The sequence below is a fragment of the Centropristis striata genome, chromosome 7 (genome assembly GCF_030273125.1).
Source record: "Centropristis striata isolate RG_2023a ecotype Rhode Island chromosome 7, C.striata_1.0, whole genome shotgun sequence".
NCBI lineage: Eukaryota > Metazoa > Chordata > Actinopteri > Perciformes > Serranidae > Centropristis > Centropristis striata.
The window spans coordinates 20,587,345-20,607,997 of NC_081523.1; the positions used below are offsets into that span (position 1 = coordinate 20,587,345).

At 36.9% G+C, this 20,653-nt stretch overlaps 2 protein-coding genes across 2 annotated transcripts; one reads left to right on the top strand and one right to left on the bottom strand.

Moving 5' to 3' along the window:
* Positions 1-4,018: 4,018 nt before the first annotated feature.
* Positions 4,019-4,905, bottom strand: LOC131975036 (protamine-like protein). The gene has a single exon (XM_059337565.1). The coding sequence runs from the start codon at positions 4,742-4,744 to the stop codon at positions 4,256-4,258; it is 489 nt and encodes a 162-aa protein (XP_059193548.1). The 5' UTR covers positions 4,745-4,905; the 3' UTR covers positions 4,019-4,255.
* A 3,785-nt stretch (positions 4,906-8,690) lies between these two features.
* tspan36 (tetraspanin 36) lies at positions 8,691-17,491 on the top strand. The gene is made up of 7 exons (XM_059337903.1): positions 8,691-8,860; positions 12,666-12,857; positions 13,011-13,085; positions 13,188-13,283; positions 14,577-14,726; positions 15,026-15,109; positions 15,716-17,491. The coding sequence occupies exons 1-7, from the start codon at positions 8,801-8,803 to the stop codon at positions 15,794-15,796; spliced, it is 738 nt and encodes a 245-aa protein (XP_059193886.1). The 5' UTR covers positions 8,691-8,800; the 3' UTR covers positions 15,797-17,491.
* Positions 17,492-20,653: the final 3,162 nt, after the last annotated feature.

Consider the following 20,653-nt stretch of genomic DNA (forward strand, 5'->3'; position numbering starts at 1 on the left):
CTCTATCACGAGGGGTAATATGCAGAAGTCATAAAAACCAAATTAGTTTTAAGTAAACAGAATCACCCAACAGTCTGAGGACAAACACTTCAGAAAAATACATGTCAAGTGTTTGCATGTACACTAGAGCAGTGCACACACTGAAAGAGTTTGATTTCACTTGCCAGTCATCTAAAGTATTTGTTTCTTCCGTTTCACATCCTCTGCCCACCCAACATTTAAAAAAAAAAACTGCTTCACAGAAAGCACAGTGATTGAGAAAGACAAAGAGCTGAGGTGCACATGAAGGGTTATTTGCGGAAATGAAACTTATTGGTTAAAGCTGCAGTGTTGATAAATGCTGTGTTCCACATATTCTTTTCTACTTTTAAGGTGATGGTGAAGTTGCTTTTAGACTTCCTCTTATCAATAGGGAACAGAGAAATTATCTATTTGCAAAAGGAAGTGGGGGCATTTTACATGTTTTCACAGTCACATGAGTGCATGTCACTGGGTATTTCCAACTGTGAGTCAACACCCAACAATGAAACCTGAGCTTCAATGTTTGGCATACTTCAAAAGATGAGTAAACACGATACATGTAACTGCAGGACTAGAACATTATTAATGCTGTTTACAGCTAGAGCATAAGGAGCAACATGAAAAGTCTTGTTTTATATCACGTATGGAATTTTCTTTATATCTTCTGATTGTTTACTTTCAGTTAATATGTGACATGGCTTAAATCAATAGAGTTCACACTTATCTTACCGCCCCCTTCTCTCCCCCATCCAACTCCTCAACTCTAAAAAACATTTTTAAACTCATAGGATTAGAGGTGATAAGACTCAAAAATGCAGTCATATAAAGTAACAAGTACACTTTCATTGAAAAACTGATTCTTGGCTGTTTTTCATCTTTTAAGCGACTTAGTTACTGATGTAAAAAATACATAAATACCAAATATAAATAGTAAAATGCATTTAATGGCATACAGTTGCACGAAAAAGTAAGTGAACCCTTTGAAATTTCCTAGTTTTCTGCATTAATTTGTCGTAAAATGTGATCTGATCTGCATCTAATTCCCAAGTATAAACAAACACAATATGCTTAACCAAATGCCACAACAATTATAATATTTCATGTTTTTATTGAACACATCCATTAAACATTCATAGTGATGATGGAAAAAGTAAGGGAACCCTTGATTTAATAACCGGTCGAGCCTCCTTTGGCAGTAATAACCTCAACCAAACACATTTGATAGCTGCTGATCAGACCTGTTCAACATTCAGGAGGAATTTTGGACCATTCTTCCTGACAGAACAGCTCAGCCATATTCTGAGGGTGTCTGGTGTGAACAGCTCTCTTTAGGTCATTCCACAGAATCTCTATTGGATTGAGGTCTGGGCTCTGACTGGGCCACTGGGCCACTGAGTCACTACTCCGTGACTCCCTGCCTATTAAATGGCTTGTATTCTTCTTTTTAACATGTTAACTTCAGAACTGTTGTGCTATTTGGCATTTCAACCTTTTGCCAGTTTTAGATTTTTCTTTTACATTGGAATGATGGCACATATGGACATAGTGGCAATCTTTGTGTCTCAGTTTTCCAATTATGTGAATCTTACACTAAAATGCAGGGATTAATTGTATAATAATCTGCCTTAAGAGGTGATTTCCTTCTTCAGTTACACAGATATCATGATGTATTGTAGGTTATTGTTTTGCAATATATCATGTACCGCAGAATCGCTGTATTCTGATACCATCATTATAACACAGCATAGCAATAGTATTGTATTAAAACTTACCACCCTACTAGACACTTTTTTTTTACTTTATTATGTATCTTTTTTTTTGTTTATTAACTTTTTTAGGCGTTAACGATTGCATATTTATTATTTAAGTGCAATTATTAATCAAACTAAATATCTGCATGAATATTTCTAATTTTCTAGTCTCAAATCACAAGTTTCATGCGTTGGCTACATATCTCATTGCATACAGATTCTCTGCATTAGAGTTTTTTAATCGGAAACGACAAGTTCAGTTTGCAAACAAGGAGAACGACTGTTGCTGCCACTTCAGCAAATAAATGAATTATTACTGAATCTGGCCAGTAGATGGCAACAGGCAACCATAAAGCTGATGAACTCTTCAGAGTGTGTGACCACATACTGTAAGCTACACATTATCTTAACTTTACAGATTCACTACGTCACCCTACCACTTCGATATAGAGTACCAAAAGGTGTATGAATATGCAACCATTTCAATATTTTTATATGTATTCACGTGTACTCCTTTAAAAACCAAACTCACTTACAGTAATCATGTTATCACTGACTGCGTCATCTGCCGCCTAAATCCCACCATAATCTTGGATGAGGATGGTAATAATCAGTCGGGCAAAAACTTGATGAAACCCTGGCATGTGTGTTTTTTTCAGCTGGAGATAAGGGGAACTCCAACGAACACGATTCGTCACGCCCGTCAGGCCTGATTAGCTGCCTTTGGCAAGCAGCTGGTGACTGTCCCCTGCAACTGTGTTGTGCCCAGCCTGGGATCACCCACAACTGTGCTGCCTATGTCTTTCTGCTGCGGATAAAAGTCCTGTGCTGTACAGCTGATTCAGTTTATTTTTAATATACAGTACCAGTGAAAAGTTTGGACACACCTTCTCATTCAATGGTTTTTCTTTATTTTTTATTATTTTCAACTTTGTAAATTAATACGTAAGACATCAAAACTATGAAACGCATGGAATTATGTAGTAAAAAAAGGTGTTAAACAAACCAGAATATGTTGTATATTCTAGATTCTTTAAAGTAGCCATCCTTTTCGATGATGACAGACATGCACACTTTCTTTTTATTGCCTTCTTAATGTGTTTGAGACCATCAAAGCAATAGGTGGCTACTTTGAAGAATCTGAAATATAAAATATATTCTGGTTTGATTAACATTTGTGTGTGTTCCATCATAGTTCTGATGTCTTTAATATCAATCTACAATGTAGAAAATGTATTCAAAATAAAGAAAAAACATTGAATGAGAAGGTGTCCAAACTTTTGACTGATGCTGTATGTGCACATGCATAATTACGTTTTGATTAAAATCATTTGTGACGTTAACCCTTTGATGCACAACATATAAACACCTTCTAATGCACAACATGGGTAAAAAATGACCCGCATTCATTTCCCATGTTATTTCATGCTGGCTGTGTGTTTGAATATCTTTTTTTTTTTTTTATTACAACAGATCATTATATTCTTTTTTCCTTTCATACTTTATGAAGGAAAATAGTTTTTGTATTATTAAAAATGATTAAAATGACATTGTGCATTAGAAGCGTTTTAGTACAAAAAGGGTTTTTATCCAAAAAGTAAGAAATGAAAAAAAATAGGATGTATGATGATCAAAAAAACAAGTTAATTGAGGAAAACTTGCAGTAGTGAATGATGAAAATAATTTATTGCAAAGATAGAGAATATAAAAACTTAGTCGGTCACTTTAGACCCATGTTGTGCATCAAAGGGTTAATGGCTTGTGCTTGTGTCCGCTACACTCATTGTTCAAATGTGAGTGACACAGTGAGTGCACAGTGCAGGAAGCCTTGGTCCCCGTGCGTAATAGTGCGTAAATGCGCCCCTCCAAAACGTTGCGCGCGCTCTTCTGCGTCACTGTGAATTAAGGCTGCGTCCGAAATCAGACCCTTGTTCAGTCAGTGCTCCGAATATTATGGACACTCCGTACTGAGCAGTAAATTCCAATTTTGGACACTCACTAATCATCATTTTGCTGCATTAATGTCAGATGTAAAGACGCACAGAAGTACACTCACCCACAGTAGAGTCACATTTCTGAGACACTGAAGTCAATTGTGCTGAATGACAAGATACTATTTTATAATACATTTGTAACAATGTCAATTTACAACGGTTTTTGACCCGATCGGTATAACATATTTTTAAAAATGTTGTAGACTTTATATATATATATATATCAGTGCGATAAAATCACAAAACACACTATACATTAAAATATGTTTATTATTTTCTACAATTGTAGTTCAGTTCTTTAGAAACCACAGCAGATGGTGCCAGAGAAAGAAGAGTCAAAACAGCAAGTTCAGTATTTTCCATTATAGAAAAACTATGAAATATAAAGCAAGCTCAAGTTCTTGTAATAGATGCAGTGTTTTGGTCCAAGCGTGCGTTAAACGCCTCCAAAAAGGCGCTCGTTCGCATTTAGTGTTCATTAGAGCGCGTTCACTTCTTGGCAGCAGCCCTGTTCTTGGTGAGCCTGCGTCCCTTGCAGGTGTCGGGACTCTTGAGAGGCTTCTTGGCAGCTTTGGACTTCTTTGGTTTGCTAGAACTCTTCCTAGGACTCCTCTTCCTTTTAGGCGACTGAGCTGACTTCTTGGTTTCGGCCTTTTTCACCTTTGATTTCTTCTTCTTCACCAACTTCTTCTTCGGAGGTGTGGGGGATTTCTTGTTCAGCTTGTATTTGCCCTTGATTTGGACCACACGTTTGCTGGCCACCAATCGCCTGAGGGCCAAGCGGATTCTGGCTTTGTTCTTCACCACGTCGTATCCTCCAGCCGTCAAAACCTTTTTGATGGCAGCCAGGGACATGCCACCGCGCTCTGTGGACGCGGCCAAGGCCTTCAGGATCCGGTCTGCCACGGTGGGACCCGGCTTCTTCTTCTGATTCGTGGCTCTCCTATTGGGAGACGAAGCAGCCGCAGCAGAAGACATTGTATCAGCGCTGATAGTGGGATCAAATGAGTGAGAAGTTCAGAGATATCTCTGTTGTCCTCTGGTCAGGGTCATGTCTGATATAGCCCTGGTGAGAACCGTGTAGAGTGAACCTCACCTCCAAAGTGCGCCTCTTCTCCTCATCTCAAACTTGATGAAGTTTGTGTTTTCTCCAGCTCCATTATTCTGTTAAAAACATGCGTAAAACGTTGAATATCCCCATATAAACCACATAATAAGAATCACCACAATCTAAGCTGTCTATATCTATATTTTCATTCAGCCATTTAATAAAATACACTAAAGTGTCCTGTATAGTTACAGACTGGCAGTTGTGAAGTGTTTATTTCAGACGTGTATTTTGAACATTTTAACAAGATTACTCCCTCTAAACAACTGAGTACAGACTTGTATATTTAAATATGCATAAATAGTAATGTGTCTGATGTACTGGCTCCAAAACCTGGTTTTATTTCAGTTATTTTTGCTAATTTAATTCATTTAAAGATGACCAAAGAAACACAGTTGCATTCCAGACCCACCATAGTGAACTCAGCAAAATATAAATGCATGAAAGGCAGAGGCAGGACAGTTGTGATAAAATGTGCGGTGAAAAAAGTGAAGTAATAGAAAATATAGTTTTATGCTTTTATATGATACATAATTAAAGTATTACTGTAGGCTGCTGTTTGTCTCCTCTGTGTGGAAGGAGATGGACTTGAGCCAGAATTAGGGTTATCAGTCTGTGAGGAGGAGCAGCCAGAGAAACAAATTTAAGATTAATTTCCCGGGTCTTTTAAACGTTTTCTCTCTTTTTTCAATCACCAGTGAGGGATGCATTCACATTATGTATCATTAAAACTAATTTCATTTATATTGAAGTGATCTATGATTATGTGTTGCTGTAGAGAAAATGTAGTAAGTAATTTCATCATGAGCTTTTAACAGCAACATGCTCCGCATATAAAAAAGATTAATTAAATCAAGTGCAATGGCAACATACTGTTTATTATATTCATCTGACTGCCTGTCTTCAGTCTGTAGTGTTTTTAGTACATGAACAGCATAAGATACTCCTGTGGAGTAGTATAATATCGAGGACTGTTGAATTGAATTATGAAGTTTAGTTCTATTTCAAACATAAAATTGTATTCACTTTATTTTACGTCTAACCATTTTGTGTGTTGTTGTTTTTTGCACATTTGTGCACCATCATTAAGTCAATTATGATCCAATTGCAGTTATTCACTTAGATTATATGATTCAATTGACCTATTCATGAAAAATAATATTTTTTGTGGCTATTATTATTATTATTATTATTATTATTATTATTACTATTATCGTAAATGCAGTTTTGTTTTCTCATGTGTTTGCAAACATTATTGATGGGGAAGGAAAATAACAACAATAAAAAACATAAAATAAAAAGAACCTGGTGCCTTTGAATCACTTTAAAGTGCATTTGCATGACTCTGAGCTGGAGAAAGAAACTTTAAATATAACCAAAACATTGGTGTTAGCTATTGATTTTAAAGATTTCTAGTCAAATCATTGAGACTTTATTTCTACCTCTCTTTGTGGTTTTTACCTCCTTTTTATGAAAATAAGGTGAAGAGTGTGCATGTGCGTGTCTATGTGTATGCACGCGGGAGGGAGGAGATTGGCAGATGTTGCTGTGCCTTCTGTAGTGCACTGATAGCGCCTCCTCCTGTTACACACAAAAACAGAGAGAGAGAGAGAGCATAATAGCAGAATAAGTGAACTAGCCTTTATATATTAGTTGTGCTTTTAGATGGCTTGTCATTGGTCAGTTGTATACAAACATGTTCAAATGTCTACTGTAGCTGTGTTTTCTCTGTAGATGAGAAGTGTATGTCTTTAAATCCACTCCAACACTGGACTGAAGTGGAGAGCAGAGAAGGATGTAGGCAGATCAGATTAACTTGTTTTTAACTTAAGAGGTAATACTGACAGAGTGTAAAACCTCCTTTTAGACTTCTTTTATTCTAACACAACACTTTCGGCTATATAGCGGATAAGATTTTCTCTCCAAAATTCAAGCAAAACTTTTACTTCCTTAAGCAAAGAGTTACTGAAACTGTTCTTGTGAGGTTTTCAGTTTGTCTTGTCTACATCCCTATGTTACATACACCATGAAAAGAGCACAAAATGTAGCAGATGACTTATTTTAGAAGATGTGCCGTTATGGTTTGAAAAGTTCAATCTATGTCATGATAAGAAGAGCAGCTGAAGCCTTATGATGTGCTCTCTAAAACCTCCATAGTAACTAACTTGAGTTAAATATGTCAGTGGATTAAATGACAAGCATCTAGTCCTACCTATGCCACTGTGATAGCCTACAACTGAGACTTCCTCTTCAGCAGATAAAAGGCCTCCAACCTCCTGATGGTAAGCGGTGCTTCTAAAACCAGGCTTGTGTCTAGTTCCATTGAATTCCCTCTGTTTTAGGTCTCAAAGGTGATCATAGGTCGGTGACTGTTATGTCTGTACCCGTGGGCCGTGACCAATTTCTGATAAATCAATGAGAATACATATATTCACGGTGCGTTGTTATTTGTTTTTATCCGCGGGCGCGGCTAATCCACTTAATACGGTAATATATTCACTACATTGAGCCAATCAAATCGATTGTTTACAGTGCACTGCTTACTAGACTGTGAGAGACAGTGATGTGAAGCAGCTAACTGCATGAGACAGACGTCCTGCAATAGAGAATTGTTTCTAACACTGTTTTTCCAGTTGAACCAGCGTAGCACTGCACACATAACCATGTTTGGATCGAGCTGCAGCTGTGAGTCAGCTTTCTCAGCTATTAACCAAAGCTCTGCTATGAACATTATGAAACTCAAGCAGCCAACCGATCCAGGATCAGCTAATGAGCATCTAGATCCATGGCAAGATTTAAACCACTGTCAGTCACAGGCCAATTTGTCCCTGTGGGAAAGGAGGCAGAAAAAAGAGAGATGGGCTGCTAAATGGTCTGTTTACAGGAGGGACTTATAATCGATTGTATCTAGAAGATTCTGTCTTGTTTTTTTTGTACTCAACATGTTGAAATGTAGACCTTATGATCATCCTACTAGGACTAATTTTATTTAATAGTGTTTTGATATCCATACAGTGTCACACAAGTTCAGCGTGACAGTATGTTGAAAATAGATTCTTGCTTTAACTGACAATGAATGTTGTCATGTTGAATGAAGGTATATGAAATAGTACATTTTAGTAGGCCTAACTGGGCCTCTTTTTTATTAATATTTGAAAAATATTTTTTAGTACCTCTGTCATAAGACATCTTTGCTGTTCAATGCTGAGGAGCAGAAGAGGATTTGTCATCCAGTTTCTTCCATCACAATGTAGCTTGATTGTTGTCTAATTAATAATTACAGGAAAATAAAATAAACACTTAAATAATACAAATATGGGTATTGAAGTTTTATTTTGAAAAACTAACAAATTATAGTTGTTATTATTATACTCAAATTACAATTATATTAGTATTATTATTTAATCTATTTTTTTAATCATAGTTTTCTGTTTGTTTTGTGTATTTTGGTTACTGTATGCATAGCTGTAGGCTATCATCCGTTGTTTTTTATTAGTTATGATGAAAATAAATAAAGGGTTATATATTTCAAATTAAAGTGGATTCTTAAGCATTTTAAATCCAGATAAGTGTGTCCTCAGTATTAAAATGTTTAATCCCAAATTTTGTCCAAGAGCTCAAACCAGAATAAAATATTATGCGTTCTACTTTCACATTACAGCCTTTTGTGTTATTAGGTTATTTTGTATACAGTATGGTTTTTCCCCTCTGCTGTGTGACGTCATGCAGCCTCCCAGCAGGGGGGAGCTGTAGGACCGGTTCTGTTACATCGCTCTCCCCTCCCAAAGCATGTGACCATGTGATCACAGCCACTGCAGGCAGACAAACAGACAGACCGAGAAAACTTGTGACTAAAGCAGCAGGGGAGAAGCAGCTCTGCCGGATAAAAAACTGCACCTTCAGTCTCTCCATCTCCAACAGACAACATGGACTGCGGGATTTTCACGTCCAAGACCGTCCTCCTCTTCCTCAGCTTGATATTTTGGGTAAGGCGCGGTTTTATTTCTGTATCTGCTGAGATTTTAATTCAAATAGGGAATAGGGATTTCTCTAGGCAGGGAAAATAAAACGTTTTTGTCTGCCTATTAACAACTCATAGTCATAACTATTTGTGATTATTCTGTGTGCTTTAAGGTTTACATCCTACAAATAAGGTCTGACTTGATAAACATCCTGGTAGCTGCCCCAGTTTTGGGGCAATCTCTGCATTGTGCTTCCTCATTTTGACAGTATCCTGGAATAGCTCAGGTATGACTGGGTTATTTTCCAAAGAAGTCAAATGATTCATGTAAGGCTATGAGAAACATTTCCCAATAATGTCCAGCTGGGGTCAAGGGGACATTGAGTGGATTCCTGTGAGGTTATGAGAAACATTTCCCAATAATGTGAGTCCACCTAGAGTCAGAGAGAGAGTTCGCTGGAACGTTCTCAGCTTGAACTCTGACTCATTATCAACGTTTGGCCAGAGTTCATATATGTGTTAGGGTTTTTTTCTTTTATCAGAGTGAACTTTGTATTTGTGTATTGTTGGCTCATTTAGCCAATTCTCTCCCCAGCTGTCAGCTCTGCTCTGTCTCTTTCAGTGGAAATGGGTCTCAGAAGAGGCCCTGTGAAATTTTGAGCTTGCTTGTGCTGATGTCTGTATAATGTGATTACTGTGAGAGACAACTGGCCTGTGTGTTTGTATTTGTAGGCAAAACACAGCCATGGTTCATCTCATTTATTCAAGTATCGACATCAATTTTTCACTTCCCTTTTCTTAGTCTTCTTCCCAGTTGAATGCTTTTTCTTTCTCTGCATCTCATACGTGTGATTTCCTCACCTTTTCCAGCTATACGACTTTGATTAATCAGTCTCTCTCGGATGATTTTTATGTGTGTAGGCTTGATTACATTTGTCCATACTATCACCATATTCCAGAGGTTTCCAGTGGTGCTGGAGATGCTTCAAAACAATTGAATTTTAATGTGGTGCTTTCAGGGTTTTTTAGATTTTGACTAAAATGCTCTAAACTTTACAGGTGACACATTTTGAAACATGAAACTTTGATTCATTTTCCTTTTATTAATTCAGTAGAATGCTTTCACAAAACACAAGTTTGGTTTGTAAACACCTAATTTAATGTGATGAAGAAGTGAGATAATCAACATACTCTATATAAATACATAACTTTCCACAAGGGTATGGTGCTGCCAAAGTTTGAACAGTGCTTTGTAGGAACCCTGTCCAAAACATATATATCTCAGTGTCAAACACATCCGGATTCGTCATTTTGTCAAACAGCTTCAGCTCAGTAATCTAGTCTGCCATGCCGACTAAACTTAACAAGTCCATATATAGAATGTAATCGTGAGCAGCACCCATCTTTGATTCATCTTCTGATTTATCGGGCCAACAGTATGAAAAAAAAAAAGTGTGAGTTAGATTCCCAGATTCTCTACCAACAGTAGACTTTTTTTTTGGCCGTCACTTGGCGTCATTTTTCATCAGCAGCATCATCCTCATTTTAATGGATATCATGAAACAGCGCTGATTAGCATTGTGAAAAATCCCAAATTTTGAACAAAATTACAGGACAGTAACTCTTGCCAAAGGAGATATGTTGAGAATTTTTTTTTTTAATTATTATTAAATAATTCAAATAATTTTTTAAGCTCTGTCTCACCTACTTGTTGGCCTGTCTTTATAAAAGTATATGCAAGTAAAGATTGTACAAACCAACAAAAGCACACGGTCGCCAATAAAGTTGGAGTAATTTTGTTTTCAGACACAGTCTTCTGTTAATTGTGTTAATTGTGATATGTTTGGAAGAGATTGATGGATTAAGTTTTGAGAATATATACACTTTATCTGTCAAGAATATATCACTTTGTCACAATCATTTCGTGGAAAGACCATATTTCTTTTAAGTCTTCTGAAAATCTCAAAGTTTTAAATTATGGCAAACTTAGTGACATTGCATAAAACTCCACTTAGCAATATGAATAAACCTAAAGTAAGGGTGCTGCGATAAATTCAGACATAAATAGCCTTTTTTCTTATCAAATTATAGCCTAGGTAATCAAATTAGGTAATTTAAGGGTAAAATCAAAACATCTAGAGGTCAATACATTTTCAATGTTTAGAAGCACATGAGTGGGAATATCATGGTCACTTTCTTTCCTAGTTTCCAAAACGTAGATCATGCGTGCCCCCTGGAACTTGTCTGATACAGTACTCGTGTGTTGCGCAGGGCCCCGCCAAAGTCATCCCCACAGAGACATCGCCTCAGAGGTTTCTCACATTCCACAGAGGTGGTGGCACCGTGCATGGGCGCTATACATTGTGTAAGCCTCTTTGTGCTGCTTCTTAGGCACAAGATCAGAATTTCTGGGAAGATTAGGGGTGAGCGGTGGAGGGGGGCAGTGTAGCGTAACTCCCACAGAGGGATCCCGTGACTATGGAGTGATTAAAAGAAGTGAGTCATGAGGCTGAAGTGGAGGATAAATGATTGTGAGGCTGCACAAAACACACATACTCCCATACAAACAAAGACAAGTTCGCAATCTATAACATGTCATTAATAGGAAGTGATACTGAAAAAGACACACAGAGGGGGATTTTTTACTTAAAGTAATAGTGGCGTCGTCTTTTTGCCACAAATTTTCCATCTGTCATAAAAAGGGAAATGTACTGGCAACATTTTCTCATATTCCAGCTTCACATCAAAGCAGGACTTACACAAACAGCATTTTGAGTATAATCTCATTAGCAGTTTAGATTCTGATGTGTTATTATTGTTTTCATTTTTTTATTACTCAGCAGTTGTTTTTGTTTTTTGGTCTTTTTCCCCTCAACACTACTGGCTTTCTTATATCAGATACTGCATTTTGGTTCAAGGAGGTTCAAAGGGCAAAGGGAAGTAAAGCAGGCAGCTGATAAGATAAATAATTCAGAGTCAATGTTTTCTTAACAGCTTGTTAGTCTGTTTCTGTTATTGGAAGTTTCTGTAGTTTTCCATACAAAGAAATAAGAAATCTCCACTGCTATTCCAGTCTGAACTGTGGATGCACAAAACTTGCCTATATACGTGCAGTCTTGTGATTGATGAGATCACCTCTGAAGCTTGTGGAAAAGTCATGACAACAGTGTGACCTAAAACCTACTCCACCTCTAACAGACTGTCATGACCTTAATCACATGAGATCACAGCAGATAAAAAAGAAGGAAAAATCTCTCATTGTTAAAGAAGCGGTAAAACAACCAGACTGACCCAAATCTTATATCAGAAATTATTTATTTGAAAAGAAATCCTTTACATTTACTCATTGCTCTCTACTATTAGTGATTATACAGGAAGAAGTAATTTGCCAAAAAAGATAATAGCCATTTTAAAAATTCATAACCCAACACAATTGTGATGGATGTTCTGTTGAGTACAATATAATAATACAGTCATGGAAAAATTATTAGATCACCCTTGTTTTCTTCAATTTATTGTTCATTTTAATGCCTGGTACAACTAAAGGTACATTTGTTTGGACAAATATAATGATAACAATAAAAAAATAGCTCATATGAGTTTAATTTAAGAGCCGATATGGTTTTTTATGATAATGATTTTGGTTATTATGAGGGAAACCATGGAAAATGGCTAGATACCAGCTCTTAAATTAAACTCTTATGAGCTATTTTTGTTGTTATTTTGTTGTATTTTTTGAGCTAACTTTTATTCTCACCATAACCATAAACATTTTTGATAGTGAGTGATCACCTTAATGTGTAATATGTGATGTTTTCTCCTTCCTGCAGGCTGCAGGAGCGGCGTTGGCCTACGTCGGTGCCTATGTGATCAAGAGCTATGACAACTTTGAAAGTTTCATTCAGGACAGGTACACACTGATCCCTGCAGCCATCATAATCGGCGTCAGCGTCGTCATGTTCATTTTTGGTCTGGTGGGATGCTGCGCCACCATCCGGGAATCCAAAGTCGGCCTTACCTTTGTAAGTGTGTGTGTGGTGGGAGAGAGGAGGTGCTTAAGTCATCTTCTCTGTTCACTGACTTCTGTTCATGTTTCCTTTTTAATTTCCTTGAGCTTTTGTTCATCCTTTCACTTCATTTTACTCACTAAATGTCTCTATGTTCTTCACCCCTAGTTCTTCATGATCATCATGCTGATCTTTGCAGCTGAAGTGGCTGCTCTGGTATTCAGCTTCATCTACCAAGGCAAAGTGAGTCACATATACGTGTTCTCTGTCACGCAAAGTTTGCTGCTGTCAGTAAACACTTTAGGAATTGAATCTCACTGATTCCCTCTTCTTGTGTCTGTCCAGATAAATGCAAACCTGGAGCACTCAATGAATGACGTCTTCATGAAGTATGACGGACAGGGCACTGAGACGAAAGCTGTGGACTACCTGCAGACTCAGGTTGGTGTCATATTCTACTGTTTATAAAAATAGTTTTGTTTTCTCAGCTGCACTTTCATTCTCTTCAACCTCTTCTGCTTTGCTAGCATTTGTTCCTACATGCATGCTTTCAATTCCTTCTTGTTCTTTCAGTTTACACCATAGCCCTTCTTTATCTCTCTTGCCTTTTTAGAAAATAAGCCATCTTAAGACAGCAAAAAGTATACCTGTTGTAAGACACAGCATACTGTATATTTTGTTGGTGATGTATTTTTATTATTCCTGTGAATAACTGGTCAATAATGTTTATCAGTGTCACGTAATATGATCAGAAGTATCATTGTATGTTTTGTATTTTCAGCACAACTAAAATTAACTGAGAGAAATCTCTTACAGACAGCTAAAAATACAGACAACTGCTCTCTCCACCTATATGCACCTAATGGTATTCTGGGAAATGCAGAAGTAGAAAAAAAAGAGAACATTTAAGTGTGATTGTCAACATGAACAAGACTAGTGTCACCAGTGATAGAGGAAGTATTCACATCTTTTGCCCACGTAAATGTACAAATGCAGCATTGTGAATATACTCCATCACAAGTCCTGCATTGACAATGCAACTTGAGTAAAAATATGTTAGTATAATCAGGAAAATGTTGTGTTAATTGTATTTAAGACAACATTGTTTTGATCAAACCAGCTGCCTGAACCTGAATTTATTGAACAATAAATTGAATAACTTAATAGGTAAAGTTGATTGTATTTGTAAAGCTGAAACCATGAAATGTTTTATACAAACAATGACTCAAATGGCCTAGTAGTTTATTTTGTTTAATCAACATTTTATTGTTGATTATTTTACAGTTTATTATTTTTAACATTCGAATTTGGTCAGTTGCTCTAAAAACACTTCAGAGTGTATTTGATATGTTAAAAAGGTGCTACAGTAAAAAGTTTGATCGATTGATTGATTGATTGGGCTACCAGTTAATTTAGTCAGTTGACCAATCAATAAATTAAGTAATCATTTCAGATGTAGTTGTATATACCATTACTTTCAAACAAAACATCATGTTTTGTAAGCTCTTCATATATTTTGTAAGAAAAAAAGATTCTTTATGAAGCAACTAACAGTGTCAAATAATTGCAGTGGAGTGAAAATTACAAGATTCCCCCTCTGTAATGTAGGGAAATAAAAGTATAAAGTCGCATTCATAGAAATACTAAAGTAAATTACAAGTACCACATTTTTTTTTTTTACTCATCTTGACTTTTATATTAACTCCTGTCTGTTCTCTCTTTGTCTCTGTGCAGCTGCAGTGCTGTGGTGTCATGAATTACACCAGCTGGTCTAACACCACCTGGTTCAGCAACCACAACAACACAGTGCCAATGTCCTGCTGTAAAAACAGTACGACACAGTGCACTGGCAGACTGGACCAGCCAGAACTACTTAACACACAGGTAAATCATACAGAAGCGCACTCTCTTTTCTCTGAAATACTGTGCAGGTTTGCATGTGGTTATTTTGGGATTGTAAACTGTTAATTTAATATTACTTTAACGTACGTTTGAATGGTTCTCCAACTGCAAACTTTGGAACAGCAACAATCTTTTTATTTTGTGATTTTTAATGCGTTTATGACTTGAAATATAAAGCCTACAAAATCAAATCATCCCCCACTTCTGAGGCAATGAAATAAGATCTTAATTTCAGACATTTTGATGTACATTCACTCACTGTAATTGTTCATGTGTTTTAGGGTTGTCAGCCGAAGCTGGATCGCCTCCTACAGGATGTGTTGGGTTATGCCATGCTGGTCATTCTGGGCTTCGCCATCATCAAGGTAAAGACAGTCACATACAGTTTAGCAGCTGTGAATAAGACTTATTGGTAACGCTTTATAATAAGGTCCTTAATAACCATTAATTAACAATTAATAAGGCATTGTTCTCGCTTTAGATCCGGTAGTTGCAAAAAGCATAGTTAACTTATAGTTAACTTATAATAGATGAGCAATAAAGTATATTTTAATATCAATAAGCAAACAAAATAAAATTAATGGGTGTTTGTAATGCCATTATTAACACTTATATAAGCTTATAAACACACAATAATGTTAATAAGCATCGTGTAAGGACTTACAAGGGCCTTATTACTTGTTAATTAATGGTTCTTACAAGGACCTTAATATAAAGCGTTGCCGAGTTATTATAAGTCCAACTCTCTGTTCTCACAATGCAGTGAGCTACATAGCATCACAGCTACATGACATACTCCTCTCTATTTTGTGTAGTACCTAAGTGCATGGATTTTCTTACAGAGCACTAATTGTATGATATGTTGAATTCAATATAGCAGTTTAAGTACTTGAGCTAGTCCCATCACGTTAACTTCAAGAGAATATATTTCAAGAGCTTGTGTCTGATTACTTTTATCTCTCCTTTTGCAGTTCTTTGGGATGCTGAGTGTGTGTGTGATCACCTGTAAAACTAGCAACCGGAGAAGCGGCTACCAGCCTCTGTATGCCTGAACCACTACCTGCACATGCTGATCTACCACCTCCTCATGTTGCTTGTCTAGGTTTGCAGACCACTCACTCAGCAGTGTACATACACTTCTAGGTCAATCATTGTAAAAGTCTTAAGAAGGACTTCAGTCTTTTCCAACCTTTGTTTTTGTTTGTAAGTGAGGGGATCTCAATTTTTGATATCGATCCAGTATTGAGAGAGAAACTGTTTGTTACTGGAATCTGTGAAGCAAGCTACAAGGACAATTGTGCATGGTTATTTTTCCTCTGTGGTCATAGGGTCACACACCCATCGGTCTCCTGAGTTGTACAGTTTTGCAGCAGTTTTTCAGAACAATACTCCTCAATTTCTGGAAGATCTTTTCCATAATATCGTCAGACACTAATATTAACAATCTGAGCCTGTCAGCGGCAAAAACAAGCACTTTTAGTGAACGTCATGTTACATTGACAGGATGCAATTTCCCTTCCAACCAGGCGACTGCAGCACTCTCACTCAATACTGGACCAGTTTCAACAGTTGTTATGCCCTTCAGTCACTTAGACAGAAAAACATGGTAAAATTAGATCCAGGTTTTACAAAACAAAGTTCCCTTTTAAGTTTTACTTAAATACTAGTATATAACATATGCACAAGTTGCAAACCTTGTCTTAATCTAAAGGGGATCTCACCAGATTATTACTCCACATCTGAAATCAGCACAAATGTTCTTCTAACTTGTTAAATAATTTTGCTGAATGTGGCTTTGAATTGAGTTATTGTCTAAATGTTCCCTCTTTAGAGATTTTTTATCATCTTTTATGTCCCTGTACTGTCTCAGCCCAGCTGCTGTAATATTCTTTGGAATAATAATAAGGACTTCAAACTATATTTTAAGCTGTTTGTGATTGTAAACGAAAGGATAGCTGTTTAATGCCTTATTAAGGGTTACAATATTTATAGCCAACTGAATACAGTATAATACAGTATATATATAAAGTTTTATGGTCAGTTAACTGTATTGAATTAAGTGACAGTTCTACATAGCTTGACTTTTGTTGTGTTTATTATGTTTCTAAATTAAAAGGGTGAAACTTTCACAGCAGTCTGGTGCAGTTGTATCACATTATTGTGTTTTTGCCTTTTTGCCTGTGTTTTTAAGATTTTGTAATTTACAATAATATATCAGAGAGGACACACTGGCAGGTGCAGATATGTGTAATTATGAAATTACAGAGAGAAAGTTGTGTCTAATCCTGTGGTCATTTTTGTGCCAAAACACCTTCTGCTGCTGTGCTTTTTTTTTAAAGAGCAGACCAGTGTTGCGGAGTGTACATTCAGAGCATCACATTAAATGTGACCCGTGGTGTTAATCTCTCCTCTCTCACCTCCTGACACTCCTGATAAAGAGGCCCTTAGTGCTGTGGAGAACAGGAGTGCTCATCTCACATAAGCTAAGCAAAGATAAATGAGAATATAAACTCATGTCTAGGTTCATTACAGTCATCAATCATCACAGAGCAGCACAGGTTAAAGTATAGGTCACCTGTTGATGAGGCTGTACAGCAGATACAACTAGTTTTAACCATTAGTTTAATTAAAATGTAAAGTATACCATGATCTGTATCATTAACGGTAAATTGAAACCAGCAATGTATCAACCTAATTTTTTTCCTTTTTTGCCATCCCTATCCTTGTAATAAAAATGATATCTTTTCCATCAATTGCAACATTAATCATACATTATAAGGTTTGTTGTTGTTGTACTTTAAGATGCAGTAACACATAAAATCCTGCAGGTGGGGTTAAAGAACCTGCTCTAAGTTCAAAGTAAACAGCAGTTATGTTGGTGAAGGGGCCCAAAAACAACTAACATGTGTACATTCTATAGAGGTAGCAGAAAATAAATAAGTTATTATATTTGTAAAGGTTGAATGTGGGACGCTTTTAAATAATGGGATAAATCAGATTTTCAGATGTTCTTAAAGCTGACAGAGACACTCAACAATTATTACTTTATAAATTGAAAAAAAAATGTCATGACACTTGTTACTTGAAGTTTTGGAGTTTTAATGACTTGCTCCATGCTCCATGTGATTAACATCTGTGTGTGTATGTCTGTGTGTGTGTATGTGTGTATATGTGTGTTAATGAGCTCCGCTGATGTAAATGACCCTGCTGCCCTGTCTCAGCCTGCGTCCCTCTCATATCTCTCGTCTGCATATCTTATTCAGTGCATATCCTCGCTGCTCCGGGCTGTGTTGACATTTAGACAGGCCGGTGCTTTTCAGAGAGAACTGTTGGCACACACAAGACTAGATAACCTTGTCAGCTCCCTCCTTCCTTGAGCTGTCTATTTCTCCTGTCTCTCTTTCACTCTTGTGTCTCTTTATCACTGTGTGTATGTGTCTGTTTCTCAGCTCACCTCTTTTTCTCTTGCCTTTTTCTTTTATTACATTTGAGGTGTATTTGCATCTCGACCCCCCATATTTTTTCTGTTCTGTGCTCTTGTTTTTCTAAACTTCCCTCGCTCAGCAGTATCTCAAGTGTTTCCCCTTGATATCAGGTGGTGCAGGGAGCAGGATTGTGCTTTTTCTCAGTAATGCTCAGTAAAAAAAATCCATCTGAACAGAGCAGTAAAGTATCATAAACATGACAATTGGCAAAAGTGCAACAAGATGTTTTTTGTGTGTTTTTCTGTTTTGTTTTCTGCATTTTAACTTTAGTTTTGTCTTTTTAAAGTGTAGATCTGGCTGGGTATGAATGTTGCTCTGTATGATTACGTTATGTTCTGATGTTTTTCTTTCATATTTTTTAAACACGTTCATTTTGTGAAACAGAACTACTTGGTTAGGTTTAGGCAACAAAATGGTTAATGTTAAAATTAGTACTTAATACATACATACATAACCCTGATGGCACAATCACTATGCAGGTATCACTGCAAACTAGACTTCATATGTAAAATCAATGGAGTGCACCTTAAATATTAGATTTTTTAGAAATTAATAATCTGGGATATCATGAGGAATCAGATGTTCGTCCCTATTTTATAACAGTCACAGCATGTCTGTTACCTCAAAGGTAAAAACAAGCACTGAAAGGTGTTGAATTCACTGGGGTAAGAGCTGCTCGTGGCATGATTTGCCATTGTAGCAATTGCTATTCCCTCATGAGTGATTTTTGCCCACCTACAGATGTGCCCTCATCTGTCTATCCCTCTCCTCTCTGGGCCATCACATCTCTGGAAAATCATTCATCACGCACCAAACGAGCCGCCTGAGCCAGATGTTGTCACATGGAAATTTCAGCCTGACCTCTAATTTATTTATTTCCTTTCCTACTTAGACAGGGATCTGTTGGAGGGAGGTAATCTGAGGAGGACACACACATAATACTGCTGCTCACTCTGTGGTGAAGGGAGATGAACACAAGGGCAGGCGTGCAGTTTCTCTGTGTCTCTGCAGAGATCTGAGGACTCCTGTCCAGCCAATTCCTTCATAACATTTCTAATACTACTGCACATTTTTTGGATTTGTTTTGTTTTGTTCCATATCTGCAAGATTTTACATCAAACAAGTAGCAAAGAACCCTGCCTACCACAAACAGTTTGCTTTGGAACTGAATCACAGAGGAGATAATATGGTCTTTTTCTCCTTTTTATGAAACAATAATACAAGCAAGGAGGGAAACAGTACTGTGCCACAGTTTTATTTGGCTCTCTCGCTTTCACCTTTCTTTTCAGGGCATGCTCATAAATAATAACCACACCATGTCACAATCAGGAGCAGGTGCTGCGGACAACATGTGCATGTGTGTGTGTGTGTGTGTGTGTGTTTTTCTGTAAATAGCCACCCACCACAGACACTGTGATGTTTCCATTTGTCAGATGCTATCAGTGTTAATTAGAGAGGGCATAAATACAGAAGAGACACAGGAACAAAGCACAGACACAGAACAAAGAATCAAATGAGCAGCAGTAGTATCATGATATGATTAATATCATCTATAATTTTCTACACTTTTAATGCATTTAGTAGCCTGACTGCTATTCCCTCTTTTATTTTAGCATTTTTCATTTCTCTCTTTTCTGGTTATTTTCAGTGTTTTTGTAAGCCGTGTTATTTAAAAGATGCCAGTGATTTTATCTAGTTTTTGGCTAACCTCCAGTGGCTAATGACTTCCCCTCTGTTGCATTTGAAGTACTTATAAAAGGACCAGTGTTGCTGCTCTCTTGGAAATGGTTTTAGGGAATTTAAATCACAGATGTCCAAAAAATGCTAACAAGAGGCTATTTTTGTAGCTTTCACCTTTAGCTGGTACATCAGAGCACATTTTTTTTCTGCCTTCTCAAATGGCAGTTCCAAAGGGGGGTCAGTGCCCCTGTAATATTAAGCCTGGACTCCCTATGACGCCTGTGGCTCTGTTTTAAAGATAAAAGGAATATATCATATGAAACTTAACAACCTAATGCATCCATTGGTACTTTGCTATGCTAGTATGTCATGAATATAGCCAAATAAAACTCCATAGGGGTCTGCTTGCCTTTGACCTCAAGCTATCTAAATTAAAATGGCTTCTATTGGTTCTCATAAGTCTCCCCTTTACAAATATGCCCACTTTATGCTAACCTCGTGCAGTTTAAGCTATGCATATGATTTAAATATGTATTTTGTTTATTTTACTATTTCTGCATACAGGGTCCGTAGTTTTAGAATTACATAATTGACTAAGGCTTGAAAACTGTGGCTCTTGTTGATTTAAGAAGCCTGATTGTATTCATGTGTAATGATTTTAGTCCCAATAGTTTCATTGTAGTGAGACCATCTTTCGAAACCTGACCTCACTGTATGAAATTACCTGATGTGACCTCTAGGATA

What these genes read in the sequence shown, in the direction of transcription:
- LOC131975036 (XM_059337565.1), bottom strand. Translation starts at nt 4,744, where the DNA reads ATGTCTTCTGCTGCGGCTGCTTCGTCTCCCAATAGGAGAGCCACGAAT.
- tspan36 (XM_059337903.1), top strand. Translation starts at nt 8,801, where the DNA reads ATGGACTGCGGGATTTTCACGTCCAAGACCGTCCTCCTCTTCCTCAGC. An exon ending in TCCTCAGCTTGATATTTTGG is followed by an intron (nt 8,861 to 12,665) that starts GTAAGGCGCGGT and finishes TCCTTCCTGCAG; the next exon opens with GCTGCAGGAGCGGCGTTGGC. An exon ending in TGGACTACCTGCAGACTCAG is followed by an intron (nt 13,284 to 14,576) that starts GTTGGTGTCATA and finishes GTCTCTGTGCAG; the next exon opens with CTGCAGTGCTGTGGTGTCAT.